Consider the following 14,521-nt stretch of genomic DNA (forward strand, 5'->3'; position numbering starts at 1 on the left):
ATACCAAGAATAATGGAATTGATTGTAAATTGATTTGTTATCATAGATAGAATAGGATCCCTATAATCTAGGTTTACGCATATTTTATGCCTATAAAGCAATGTAACACATTGTTGATCTTCAATAAGTAAATACACGAAACCTTCCCCCAATCTTTCTTCAATAAGATCTATAATGTCTCATCGTCCCTACTATCTATATATGTATATATATTGTATTGTAGGCAAGAGATGAAATGAGAATATGTGGGTGAGAAATGATAATTGTCTTCAGCCGTTTGATCACAAAGTCTTTGGCATTAGATACATCTTCTTAATTATTTGATGAATGTAGCATTTGAGTTCAAATCTTGGAGCTAGGTAGTAAAAATTTTATATTGAAATAACATTAATGCTCTTTATGATAATTGCACACCATATATAGATCAATTGTTTAGATTAATTTCAAGTACTTACTACGAGAGAAATGCCACAGTTTGGAGACCAGCTTCAATCTTGAAATATATAATCACTAAATTTCTTCTTATATCTATTAAAATGGGATTATACGGGATGCACTGTGTCAATAAGTTATATTTTGTCAAAAATCAAAGTAAATTTCAGTTCTTTGATCTTTAGATTGGATGGTTGTGATAATAATATCCGAGCTACTTTATTACCTAAAAGTGTTATATTATTAGGCGAGCTACATTATTAGAATACACAATCTACATTATTTGAGTAAAGCGCGTTACATTATTAGACTACACAATCTACATTATTAGATGACACGTGACATTAATCTAACGATTATATCACAAGATTCAATGGCTAAGATTTGCTTTGATTTTTTAGTTTCCTTTTTTATTTGATCATGTCCCTAAGATATATATGACACATAAATCGTTAGCCTAAGAGATAAAAGGAGCAATTATTATTGCAAATATTGTATCACCACATCCTTCCTATTTTTCAGTATCATATCAATTTACTTTCTAGCCTCAATATATCACCACTTGTATAAACTTGCAATTGAAGCTAACTCTTTTTTCCCTCTTCCATCTATATCCATTTCATCCAATAATAACTAGTTAATGATGGGAATCTCTTGGTTAAAAGAGGTCAATTATCACTTTTAATGGTTTTTATAAAATCCCATAGACCAAGATAAGATATAGTACTACTAATCTATAAAAAATATTATATAAAGATCTAAAAGCTACAAGCACCGGTAAGTGGCGAGCTTAGTCTCGGCTACATAAATCATCATCGACAAGAAAGAAACATAGAACAACAACTCACAATCAAGGACACAAAGAAAACAAAACAATGGGGCACCCTCGCCAAAAAAATCTAGAAAAGCCACACAAAATGCATAAAAACAGTAAAAAAAAAAAGCAAGAAATGACACCAAGAAAGAAGGCAACCAAAATCTCCATATTGCACCAAAGACAGAAGGCGAGCTTATTTTCGGAATTAGGACTTGTCCTGAGTCTTTTGAGCTTAATTAGGTTCCTAATGATTTTCGAATGAATTTGAACTGGAGTGTTGCTTTCTTGTTGGTGTTGTGCATTTCTTTGCATTCTTGTTTGTTTGGACATGTTGCTCGCTGCGTTTTGTCGATTTTGTGTGCATTTTATATTTATAAAAAATTTCACCAAATTAGGTCAAAAAATGAATATGTAGTTATATTTGTGGATGATGCATGTTGTATCCAACTTGTCACATTTTGAACTATTAAACTGGTCACATTAAACTATCGAATATCAATTCTTGACAACTTTTTTGGTGTGCCTTATACACGGGTGTGTTTTGGTGTAGGTGCTTAGAATTCCAAGGGATTATAATTCCTTCTTTGCAGTTAAAGTGGATAATGCAAATCCTTAAGTTAAAAAAGTAGTAATTGCTTAGCAAAGTTTAAATAAGAGGAAAGTGAAGAAACTTCCTCTTGCATTTGAAGGAGCTACAGATGCGAGAGGAGCTTTTGTTGCACTGAATGCAGTCGAAATGCAGCTGATGAAGATGAAGGCCTAAAGATTAACCAACAACTGTTTTGCCACACATTGGTATCTATCAACCAAATTCACATATAGATTTATGTGTACTCGACAAATGGAAGCACAGCCTTTTCAAACGGTGTTGTTCCTTTCTTAATGTCAATACATATATTTTATACCAACCCATTTTTTTCATTTTAATTGTAAAGTTATTCAAATGACATTACTTTGGCTATATAATGTTCATATTTTTTTCTTAATTGCTCCCAATGACTGATTGGACGTTGTAATTAATTTTACTAACATAACTTATTTAAAAATTTTAATGTATAATTAAAATAATAGCAGTGGACCTCTTTTATTAGTATTTCTTATTCCTACATTTTAAATGGAAGAAAAAAAAATACTACTCATAGTTAAGCTTAACGGGTACTTGCCCCACTAAAATGTCAACTTTTCGAGTTTTCTTGTCACCCGCAAAAATTAAGGAAATGAGAAATTTTGAAATAAACTGAAAGTCAACCAAAAATATACAACTAACTGTTGCATTGGTTAGAAATAAAGCTGAATAAAGAGAATCAGCTTAAAAGAGCAATCTTCGTAGTATGTGTATTTATGTTTCCGATTATGCCCACAAACCAAGATCACATTTTTTGACATAAATGAAATGTGATCCCTAATGCCGGTTTCTCCTTGAGCTGTGAGTCCGAATCCGATCTCATCTTCACTACTGTATATTGTCTTGGCATTGATGTCATCATATGATTGGATCTGGAGCGTACGTCAACTCAACAGACGGCACACTGCATACATAAGAGTCAAAGATTAGCACAGCAGTTAAGCATATAGTGTGAATTCAAACTGTCATATACCAATTCAAGAGTAGAGGTTAACGGCCGAGATAGGGTTGTTCGGCATTAATCACTAACACATCTATAGCATAAAAAACATGCCGGAGGAGAATGTTAATACATGGGTCTAACACATCATTATATATAGCTAAGTCATGGAAGAAGTTACAGTTCAACAAAATATTTTACAGTCCCACAGTTTCTTAAATACAAGGTGTGAATATTTTTTTATAATTTCTGTACTGAAATTTCATATATGCATAAAACAAAACCCAAAGGTTTGGACTGTATATGGCATGAGACAGAATGCGTATATGAATGGTTTTGTATTTACTATATTAGTTAGCCTTAATGAAGTCATTTTATATAAGTAGATGGTTGGAAATCTTTAAGGATGTTCCTGGATTGAGGGATTTGAATGTAAATTCGGAAAGTGCAGAGTCTATCTACAATCATCAATTTAATCCTTGAAATAAGATTCAGGAAAAAAAATGTTGAGGTTTCAGTTTGGTGTAGGGATTCCTAGTCTTCATATACAGAAGGGAGAAAGGCGCTCTTTCACCGGAGGCGGCCAAGCAAAACATCAAGATAGGACATTTTCATGATACTCCATTGGTAAATGAGATATTAGATTAGATTGATAGAACAGAAACGGATTGGATTATTTGCATTATTTTGTAATGTATTTGCATTGATTGATTATTGTTTAGGATAAATTGAAGGATTACGAGTAGAAGAAGCTCATCTACAGAAAACTCACCTTTGCATCACTTTAAGCATTCCCGTACCAACTTGCATGGGTATGCCCATGATGATGCATTCAGAGACTCCTTCAATCTTATCGACTCTCCCATTCACAGAAGCGTTGAAGAGGTGATCCGCAGTCTTTTCAAATGAAGCGTGCATCAAAACACTGTCCCTCATTCTCTCCATGCCAAATCTGTTCATACCCAACACTACACCCTGAAATAACATATTCATCATATAAATCAAAACATGTTATAGAATTAAAACTGACAAACATAAAAGGTAGGATAAACATTTGAGGCAGTCTGGTGTTCATGCTAGGAAACAAATCATGTCCTTGCGGTCATAAACAAGAAACCGTTCCAATTTGAAATAAAACAAAGTAACCTGGAATGACATTAAGTCAGCCAGCAGCATCACGTGTCGTGTGTCTATGGTCATGCCATGGCTTGACATGTTGTAGTTTATCTCATCAATTATTTTCTTCCTTGCAGCTTCAATTCCAAGTACCTGTTGTACTTCCATGATGTTATTACTCACTGTCGTTTGAAAATTAACACCTTCAGTCCCCATGACAGACAAAAGACCATTCCTGCACATAAAAACACCATGCTGAAATTACATGCCTAAAAATATTACATACAGGAACTACAAGGAAAATTGAGGAGTTGATTATAGTTGCATCATCAACAAACACCCAGCTACGCTATCTCTGGTGCTGGGTTTTTAAATTTCACAAACTACAAGTACACATTGAGGGAACAAAAACCAATAATCAAGCCCAATCAGAAAATCAAGTATACCTCCCTCTCAAATTCTGTCACAAAAATCTCTACAAGGGTTTCCCTTATCAAAGTACTCAATAATCGAGAAAAAGAAAAGAACAAGAGGGGAATTCAAATTAGGGCAGTAAATGCAGAAAAGAAAATATGATGTTTTACTGACACTTACCCCTCTACTAGTAATGTCAACTTTTTGCACACATCAGGATCTTTTTCTTCTGATTCATCATGTATTGTAGAGCAGTAAATGGACCTGATTCCCTGCCCATAGAAAATACCCACGAAAGAAATTAGTAGGGGTCATGAATGAAACTATCAACAGGCCAGCCAAATACCAAAGGTGAAAAGGATATTAAAAAATTAAATTCTGTTAGCTTCACCTTGACTACAACTTTGGCGAGCTTACTCATAAGCTCGTGGAGTTCAAATAGAAGTTTACTTTTATCAGCCGCCAGAGTGACTTCAAGTTTTCGTTCGTCCAATACTCTAATTTGCTATAGTTAACATGTAGCAGAATCAATGATAACAGCGAGAGTTAGGAACAAATACAGTAGAAAGAGTAGCATGCCAGTAAATCCATAACTAACACCAACAAAGTGGCAAGGCAAGATATTTGCACCTGCTCTTTCAGTTTTAACTTTGGAACGGATTGTAGAATTGACTTCTTTACTGAGTGCGCGTCAATATGTAGGTGAGCCTCTTTTATTTTATCCATGTCAAGTGTTACAACAATGGATGCTGACTTCAATGATTTTGAAGCCGTTATGATCTGTACTACCTACAGAATACGAAGAAGACCAAGACAACAACTTTAGTAGTTTCTAAATGATAAATTTAGAAAACATATCACAGAATATATACAAAGCCCAAAAGTAAAAGTTCAATCGATAACAAAGGCCAATTTCTTTTACTTTCAGAGAAAGATCTAAAATGCAGCTGCTAGGCTGGTTGAATACATCAAAATTACATTAAACAAGATCTAAAGCATGCACTCACAACCCAATCGATATATTGAATTCATATACCTGCTTCAGAAGGGTTATCTCAATACGCGCTTTCACCATTTTAGCTGTTATGTCATTGTTGTTATCCTCCAGATGTGTAGTAATAATGGGTTTCTTGATTTTTTCAGAACCATCAACAATTTCTTTCATCCTAGGAACCCATTCTTTTTCAAGATTAAGTTAACAACTTCATACCGGATGAAACCATATAAAAGGTTAGATGAGTATTTTAGGATACTCATGCTTGCGACTCCGATACTCTGAGCTCCAATGGCTCCTATTGGAGTTCCAGCTTCAATTTTCTTGGAATTGTAACAAGATATACAAGTTTCTAGGAAATCCTGAAACCAGAAGGAAGTAGCAAGTCAGTATGATAAAAAGTATGTAGGAATGCTAACAGAGAGAACCATGTAGAAGAAAACTACCATTAATTGTCGCTGAGTTATCCCAGATATATTATATGCAACATTTTCCAGATAACATCTATCTTCTTCAGAATGTCTTCCTTCACTCAATTTAAGTTTCTTGCATATTGAGCTAGGCCCCTTCTGCTTAATAAAATTTCTTATTGACTCTGCAAAACCCGCCAAACATTCATCTTCAGGAGTCATGGATGATTTTACTAGTCTTCTCTCAATAATGTTTTCAACTATTTTCTCAATTTCATCAATAGTTAAACTCTTCTGCTCTTTTGCGGGGCAGGTAGCCTGTCAAAACATAGCACACAAGAAAATATATAAGTACTTTATCAAAATCCAAACTTGGTCAAGAAAGTTAGCTATTAATGCAAAAAGATTGACCACAGTACCTTGGCTTTCAAAAATAATCTTTCAAAGTTCAGCGGGAAACCACTTTTATCTTCCATCTGTGCAGGATCCATGGAATCAACACCGTAAGCAAATTGCACAATGCAAGCACTAGCATTTCTCACTGTATTATCATGACAGATAGATAGGTCCTCCAAAGCCCTCATCAATCTACGAGACACATAACCTGTATCGGCTGTTTTGACCTGTAACAGCAAAAAAAAAATTCTAAATGTCTATGATATTCAGTAAGAGCCTAAGTGGCATGGGGTAATTGTTATTATTCAGTAAGGTTGCATAATTCTCAAAATTAGTATTCTGATAAAGACCATAGCACCCATAACTATCAATCAAATGAGTAAATTCCAGAAAAGAAAGAAATCCACACATACCATTGTATCGACAAAACCTTCTCTACCACACATGGCGTGGGAAAAAAAATCAGTCACAGATAAACCAGTGTAGAAGGAATTCTGAACAATGCCTTTAGCCTGACATTAAGCATAAGATGAAGTTTAGGTGGTGTGGAGGGTATTTCTCCATTTGAAAATGTATGTTAGACATACTAAGGATAATTTGACCATATTTATCTGCAATGTAAATGTCGAGGTACTCAAATTGAATAAGCAAGAGATGATGCATGACCTATGCCCAACCGATACTAAATTTTATACACCCATCAGACTCGGATAAAAATGAAATAAGTGTAAAAACTTACATCGGTGAAGTAGCCATACTCATTATCCACAGTCTCCATCTTCTCCTTGTTCAATGTAGCCTCAGGTTGAACATCATTGATCCCAATTGAAAATCCATGATTTCCTATCCATCGTGCACTATAACATAAATGTAATTAAAAAAATCAACTTTCAATTCCTTCAAGGGAAGAATGCAAGTATACAACTAACATATTGATATTTAAGTCCTACCACATAAATTTTATTATTAGGCTAAGTGCCTGAGTCTTATACCATACACCTCATTCCACAATTCAATACCAAAGTTCCAGTAGGTTCCATTTCTTTTCTTCACCTAACATCTGAAAACTTTTGGAGCCAATGAGATGTGTCATTAACTCTTTCTAGTTTTGGGCAAGAAAGTTGCATAAGTACCCATATATAACTGCATGCATTATTTGCTGAGATCTTATGTCATTTCAGTCATTAAATACGTGAATATATATATTATACATACTCTTCCTGGTTTGCAGATATGAGAACATGGGGAACTATCTTGCATCACCTAACAAAGAATGATCCAGATACAGCAATATAATGGTTGATGTAAATGCATTCTAGTTAAATATATATATAACTGCATGCATTATTTGCTGAGATCTTATGTCATTTCAGTCATTAAATACGTGAATATATATATTATACATACTCTTCCTGGTTTCCAGATATGAGAACATGGGGAACATTCTAATTGGAGTGTTCAACATCAATTTACAAGACAGCGTGGCCAATAAGAATGATACTAGTGCAGACGCATGGTTCATATTGATCATGATGCCTTTTTCACGTGATTCTACAAATAGTGAGTTTGGCAAGTAATGCTTTTCAGATTACAAATTAATTACCTAACTTGCTCAAATGAAGCCTCTTGTTATTCAAATATGCCTAATAAAAAACCTCCATCGTAGCTTAAAGGGGATCCGTTTTAACCATTTTGGTACGTCCTCAAAAATTAGTCCATTTCCATTTATAGAAATTACCCACCACCTATTACCCTCAATATATCAACTTATATACTCTTTCTAGTTTCTACCACGTGGCCGGTGACCCACCATTTTCTACACTCAGAATATACTTTTTTAATTATTTACTAACACTAAATTTAAAAGTGGGATACTTTCTCCACTCACAAGTCACAATACACCAACCACTTCTATTCAAACCTGTTCCACACCCCCATTAGGCCGATTTTTAGGGGACAGTCGGACAGAGGATAAAATTTGCAAAGTTTCAGGTTGCATTATTTAACAATATCATCACTGAAATAGTACTTACTTAAGCAGGCAAGTATTTTCTACAAAGTAGTATGTTTCACATCTTCAAGGTGGTAACCTTGAAAATGATGAAATTCAGTGAAAATGGAATTTTACATCTAACGTTGCATAAGACAATAAAATCACAGAGCTGTACATGTTGTCTCACAACAAAAGGGAGTGCAGATATTAGGACAAATCAAAACGAAGCAGAAATTATTTTACAATACTGATATATCTCACCTTAACTTTGCCAAGCGATTCATGCAGGTAGCAGCCGCATGTGGACCATAATCCCTGAGAAGAACCGAGTAAATACCGTCCTTATTCCCATTACCTGTTATGATATATGGATGAATAAGCAATTTAGCTAACACCAAAAAGTAAAAAAAATGAATCTCTCCATTTACAAAGTCCCATATCCATAAAGCAAAATCTTTAACTATGGGTCAGCGGTTGGTGGTGATTTTGGGATTCTTTTAATGCCCTGTTTCAGCTTGCTTTCCATATTCAGAGTTTTCCATCAATATAATGAACTGAAAAGATGATGAGTCGCAATTTAAGAAAGATCTTCCCAATAACCAACTGATGATACACATGCAATCCCTTCAGCAGTTAACATTCACTTTTCGTTATAGACCAACATGCCTATACTGCAAACGTATGAACTCAAATAGTATAATGCATGATTCAAAAGACGTGTTTCCTTAAACGATTGTAAGACAAGCAAAACAGTAATTCGGGGGGGGGCTAAAATGCACCCTTGATAAATTGCAAGCACATGATACTAACCTAATGTGGCCTTTCCAAGCTGCCCGCTGATAAGCTCACTATTGCGAATATACACAAAACCATCCTTGGAACACATAGTTTCTCTAGACTTCCCATAAGACTTTTCTGCTACAGTAAGATTTAAATATACTCTCATGTTTGCATGGGGACGCAATAGCACACTGAATAATTGTTTGCCAGTCCATAGCTCCACCGGCTACAATGAGATACATCTAAATCAGATACAAGCATACATCAAGCACATGAGGAAACATGAGGAAAATGTGTAACTATAGCAGCTTTTTAATCCACAAATTGAAGTGACTCTTTAGCAGCAAAGTACAGTACAAAACAACTCTAGTCCCAACGATCAACTCATATCCACAAATCATAGATGTGTCAATGATGATTAAAAGTACGGTTTAAGTTGCAAGCAGCATTAGATCTTAATAAAAGAAATACAGATTACTAGGTATCACATTCACCAATGCACGTGGTGTTGAGGCATCCAATCAAACCTCTCCTCCCACCCAGCAGCACAGCAGTCCCAAATAATAACAAGTAACTGGGAGTGGATAACCTCCTAAATATTTAATCCATAACAGAAAAGTAAAAGGTAGAATTCAATATATCCCTTGCAATTTCTATACTTGTTACCAACTCCTGATCACCTATAAAGATACCAAATTCAACCAATATGTGTGCTGTTACTAAGGAAAAAAGGGTACCATATTTGTACAGACCTTCACCTGAATAGATCTTTTTTTAGCTACATAACTTTGGTTCTAGGTTCTGGTCCTAGATGTTATGAGAAAACATAAATGAAAATGTATCAGGTGTATGAACTAACTGCACCAGACAACACAATGCATTTAATGACATATAAGAACAGCGAAAATCAATTTGGAAACTTAGTTACAGAGAACATAGACGGATGGGATGCAGGAAATAGTTTCACCAAAAATACCAAAAAGAGTATTAATGAACACAAGCACATGGATCAATGCAAGAGCAATGCTAGACAATACTCATAGCACAGTGGCATCATAATTTATGTTTACCTTACATAATGCTGGGGTTGGAAAATCAATTGGCTCCATGGCATCACCGATATATGAACACATGAGTGAAAAGTCCGAGCGGTCATAAAATGTGTCTTTTCGTGTTATAAGAAAGGAAGAAGTTAGAAAATCCTGTGTCGATCCAACCAAGATTTCTCCATTTTTCGGGGTGCACAAATTGTTCAGCACCTGCACAGTGTCAACGAAGATCACAACAAATAAACAATGAAAACATGAAGCAGAAAAGCTAATAGACATGTGTTACTTTTATATTCCTCGTAAATACAGCTTACATGTAAATCATCCATATACCAGTAATTACAATTTCACAATGATATGACAATATATGGTTTTTGACCTAGGTTAATTAGTAGGAAATCAAGTATTATTGCACCTTAACTAATATAGCAAGATATTGGACAATTCTATAGCCACCCACCATGTTAACCTCTCAAACTTAAACACAGAACCTGACTCTCTACTTAAATGTTGCAGACATCCATGGTCACCTTGAATCAGCTTGTATAAGATTTTAGCTAGTAACAATTGTTTTGTATGGTTTCATTGCTGAAAAAACTAACCACAGCTGTAAAAGGTCGGCAATTTAATATTTACTCCAAGCTACTAACCAGAAATATCAAAAAGGTATTGCAGCTAACAGAATCTAACGAAAAGGGGCAATGGATAAAAGATAGTACCATCGAGAAAATTATAAACTTCAGTCTTATTCATGTTCGCAAAATGTGTGCTGTAACTATGGATAAAAAGATTCAAGCAACACTCTCTTGTATTGTTAAAAATGCCCAGTTTAATGAGGTAAGGTCAACTATTTTACATGATTATGTCTTATACAGTAGTCAAATCAATGAACAAACTATTGATATTTCACATACCCCTGTTAGCATAAGAGCCTCAGCACGGGCCTCTTCTGTTTGTGGTACATGTATGTTCATCTGATCGCCATCAAAGTCTGCATTGTACGGATTGCACAATGACTGATTGAATCTCAGTGTGCGCCCAGGCATTATCCTTGCCTGAAGACAACAAATAAAATTAAGCATTTGATAACATCTTACTGTTATTATATATTACCTTTGTCCCTTAAAAATAGAAACTATTTCTATTTTGGGCCGTCCCTTCAAAATAGGAACTTTTTAAACTTTCAATTTTAGGACGTGGACCCACAATCCACTATCGATACTTCCACTACTTTTTCTCTTCCTCACTTACATTACCCAATTACCTTTTCCTCTATCTTACTTTACCAATTCTTCTCTCTTACTTTGCCAATTATTATGCTTTAAAACCTGTGCCGTTTCAAAAGTTTCTATTTTTCAAGGACAGGGGTAGTAGTATAATATCAATGTTCACTAGCAGTAAATACCAGATGGGACATGATTGACATTCGTTGCAAACTCGGTTGTCTATTAACTAGAACCACATCTCCATCTTCAAGATGACGATGCACAATGCACCCATACTTCAACTGATCTGCATGATGCTTCCGAGCAGAATACATCAATGATCTGCAGGGAAACCAAGAGCAGTTGGAACTTAAGCCTGCTCCTAAACCAAAAAGGAAGAAAAAAACAAAAAAAAAAGAACTAAAACAGGAAAAGAAAAAAAAAAACTTATGAAACCAATAAACACTTACATCTCATAACCATCAGGTATCGTTAAAAACTTAGCACCAGGGTATTTTTTGGGGCCATTGCGAATACACTGCCGCAATTTCTCAATATTATGTTGTGCAACTCGTTCAGGATAAGTCAAAATCCGAGCCATTAAAATTGGAATACCAACCTGTCGGTCAGAAGGTTTGTCACAAAACGTGAAGCAGCTTAGTATGACAAGAAGATAAGTGAAATACTTTACCTCGGTAATTTTCAAATTTGGATCAGGAGAAATAACTGTCCTTCCAGTAAATTCCTGGATATGAATTTTCATAATTCATTTCCTTAAAAAAAAAAAAAAGGATTCCAAATATACCCAATCTAGTGTTCCCCCAAATCTAGATACATAGACAAAAACACAAAAAAAACAAGTTTTTTTTGTTTATTCTTTCAAAAGATCAGTTCCTTATCTACATCTGGTGCCATATTATCATTGAAGGAAAGTAAGTTGCAAACCTTTTTTTAAAAAAATTATAACTTCACACCTTGCAGGTGTGGTCCAGGATTATTCGAATAAATTCAAATCATCAAATGTTGATTGCTGATGTGGTTGTTATAAAACCACCCACTTTTCTCTGCTAAGACAAGTTCTTAAATTCACTCTAAAGTGGAAAAACAGCCACCAGCTAACTGACCATGAAAAGAGTTCTCAGAAACTAAATTTGACCATCAAAACCCAGAACGTGTGGACCCCAAAATTTTTTTGAAGACCTTAAATGTGCTTGGCTATGTTTACCGAGTTAAGGATTTTTGGGGACTTATTTGGGCCTGAGGGCAAACAAACTAGAAATTAAGTCATAGAGCAGAAAACAAAAAAACCCAAAAGTGAAATGCTCAAGTAAACGTGCAGAAGAAGACAAATCTGAAATTACAGCTTACGGCATGCTTCTACTACAACAAGAAAAAGTTGATTCCCTTTTTGTTCATCACTAAGGGTCATGCATAGTCATAAAACTGTAGTTTTTTATCAACTTAAATTAAAACCAAAAAAGGAAAAACAATTTAACTTTTTAAACTAACAAAAGTGAACAACACCTTGGAAGATACCCAAAAAAGGGGAACCTAAACATAAACAGCATTATACCATGCATCTGTTGCTTTGAGAGTCTGTTTCTGCCATTTCTGAGCGAACACTAGCATTGGTTTGGGATGATATATTTTAGTCTTTTGTGATGTCATTTTCATTACTGCATAAGCCAAAAAAAAAGCCCAAAAAAAGTGTTGTGGATGACAAGAGACACTGTACAAGTATGCCCTTTTGACCAAGAAGATCTATGCAGTTTTTCCCAATCTTCATATAATCAATGCTCATTTATGTGTCAAACAATGGCCTAAATGATGTCTAAAACCAAGAGGCAGGGAAAAAAGTTCTTTTTCAATAACAGAAATCAGGTGATTTATAACTACCCCCTTTGTCCCACAATAATTGTCACTCTTTTCCATTTCAGCCCGGTCCCACAAAAATTTTGCCACATTTAAAACTTTAACCAAAAAAGGGTAAGAGGCTCACATTCCATTTTGCCCACTTCACTCACATTTTAGAAAAAAAACCAATAAAAAAAAGTGGATCACACATTCCACTAACTTTTTCAACCAATTTTTTCTTTACATTTATTAAAATCCATGCCCATAATAAGAGTGACAATCTTTTGTGGGACGGGGGGAAAGTATTTTATTAAATGTCATTTGAGAATACAGAGTTATCATTAGCAGATTAAAGTATCTAAAATTTAAAAAAGGGATGGAAAACCCAATGTTTTCGACCATGGAAACAAATATCAAAGCAAATTGATATCTCTATTATGATATAAGGCAAGAGAATGTGTTTTTTTGCTCAGGATTACCTCTGTGTTCCACCATCCAAAAAAACTGAAGGTCGTATGGAAGTTGGTGGCACAAGAATACTAGTAAGCATAAGCTTTTCAGGTCTATCATTTAGATAAAAAAATTCACAACCCTAAAAGAAAAAAAAAAATGGAGGAAAAAACAAGAGGAGAAATGAATGAATAAATAGATAATGGAAAATAAAAAAAATGTCAGTTATTGTTCTCTTAACCATACTGAAACTGAGGACTTAATCATACTGAAACATAAATGTGGAAGTACCTCATCACGCATATTTTTTAGTAGCTCATAGACCCCTTTTTGGATCAAGATATGAAGGCAAAGGCATATTTGTCTTTGTATGGGATAGAGCTGAACGGCATTCCTCCCAAACTACAATCAGCACTGTCAGCAATCTAACACATCGTAGATTTTCAATTGTGCCCTTTTTTTAAACCCTACCTATAACAAATACTAGTTGTTAGGGACATCTTTATTATATGAAAATAATAACAATAAAAATATTATAATCTGCGATTAAGCTTCTGCAATGTCTTTTTTAAATTTAATTTTCCGATAATCTCAGGTTCATAACCATATCCATGAAAAAATAGCTTACATTTTTGACACACATGCACATGTTTTTGAAGTTTTATTAAATTCAATATTGCTGGTTTTAAAAAGGGGGGTTTAAACCCTTAATATATCCACATCTGGAGCACACAACAAGGCGCCTAGTTCCTCCCATGCCATTAAACCCTTTTTACTGTTTTCTTCTGTAACTCAAACCTTCTTCAAATGCTCAAGTTTTTGGGCCTCTCATCTGCTTAAAAATTTGCCGCTCTTTTTTTCAAGGGTATTATGGAGCATTTCTGTTAATAGAGAAAAAAGAGGTTAACCTATGAGAAGTTTCCATCAAGAAAAATGCCATCTAGGATATCCAATCTTCATCTGAATACAAATTGATCACGAAGGAGAGAACTAGGGGGGACTAATACAAACAACAAGAGTACAAGACAAAGGGATATGGCAAAGGC

The 14,521-nt window shown here is 34.7% G+C and overlaps 1 protein-coding gene across 1 annotated transcript; it reads right to left on the bottom strand.

Annotated features, from left to right (window-relative positions):
• Positions 1 to 2,458: 2,458 nt before the first annotated feature.
• On the bottom strand, positions 2,459 to 11,910 carry LOC125196903 (DNA-directed RNA polymerase III subunit 1-like). The gene is made up of 19 exons (XM_048095566.1): positions 11,863 to 11,910; positions 11,642 to 11,790; positions 11,372 to 11,513; positions 10,881 to 11,021; positions 9,988 to 10,176; positions 8,948 to 9,143; positions 8,399 to 8,492; positions 6,884 to 7,001; positions 6,558 to 6,656; positions 6,168 to 6,371; positions 5,785 to 6,066; positions 5,598 to 5,700; positions 5,381 to 5,523; positions 4,975 to 5,133; positions 4,736 to 4,849; positions 4,525 to 4,616; positions 3,961 to 4,165; positions 3,587 to 3,789; positions 2,459 to 2,778 (listed from the first exon to the last, which is right to left on the bottom strand). The coding sequence occupies exons 2-19, from the start codon at positions 11,770 to 11,772 to the stop codon at positions 2,733 to 2,735; spliced, it is 2,661 nt and encodes an 886-aa protein (XP_047951523.1). The 5' UTR covers positions 11,773 to 11,790; positions 11,863 to 11,910; the 3' UTR covers positions 2,459 to 2,732.
• Positions 11,911 to 14,521: the final 2,611 nt, after the last annotated feature.

The sequence above is a fragment of the Salvia hispanica genome, chromosome 6 (assembly GCF_023119035.1).
Source record: "Salvia hispanica cultivar TCC Black 2014 chromosome 6, UniMelb_Shisp_WGS_1.0, whole genome shotgun sequence".
Classification (NCBI taxonomy): domain Eukaryota; kingdom Viridiplantae; phylum Streptophyta; class Magnoliopsida; order Lamiales; family Lamiaceae; genus Salvia; species Salvia hispanica.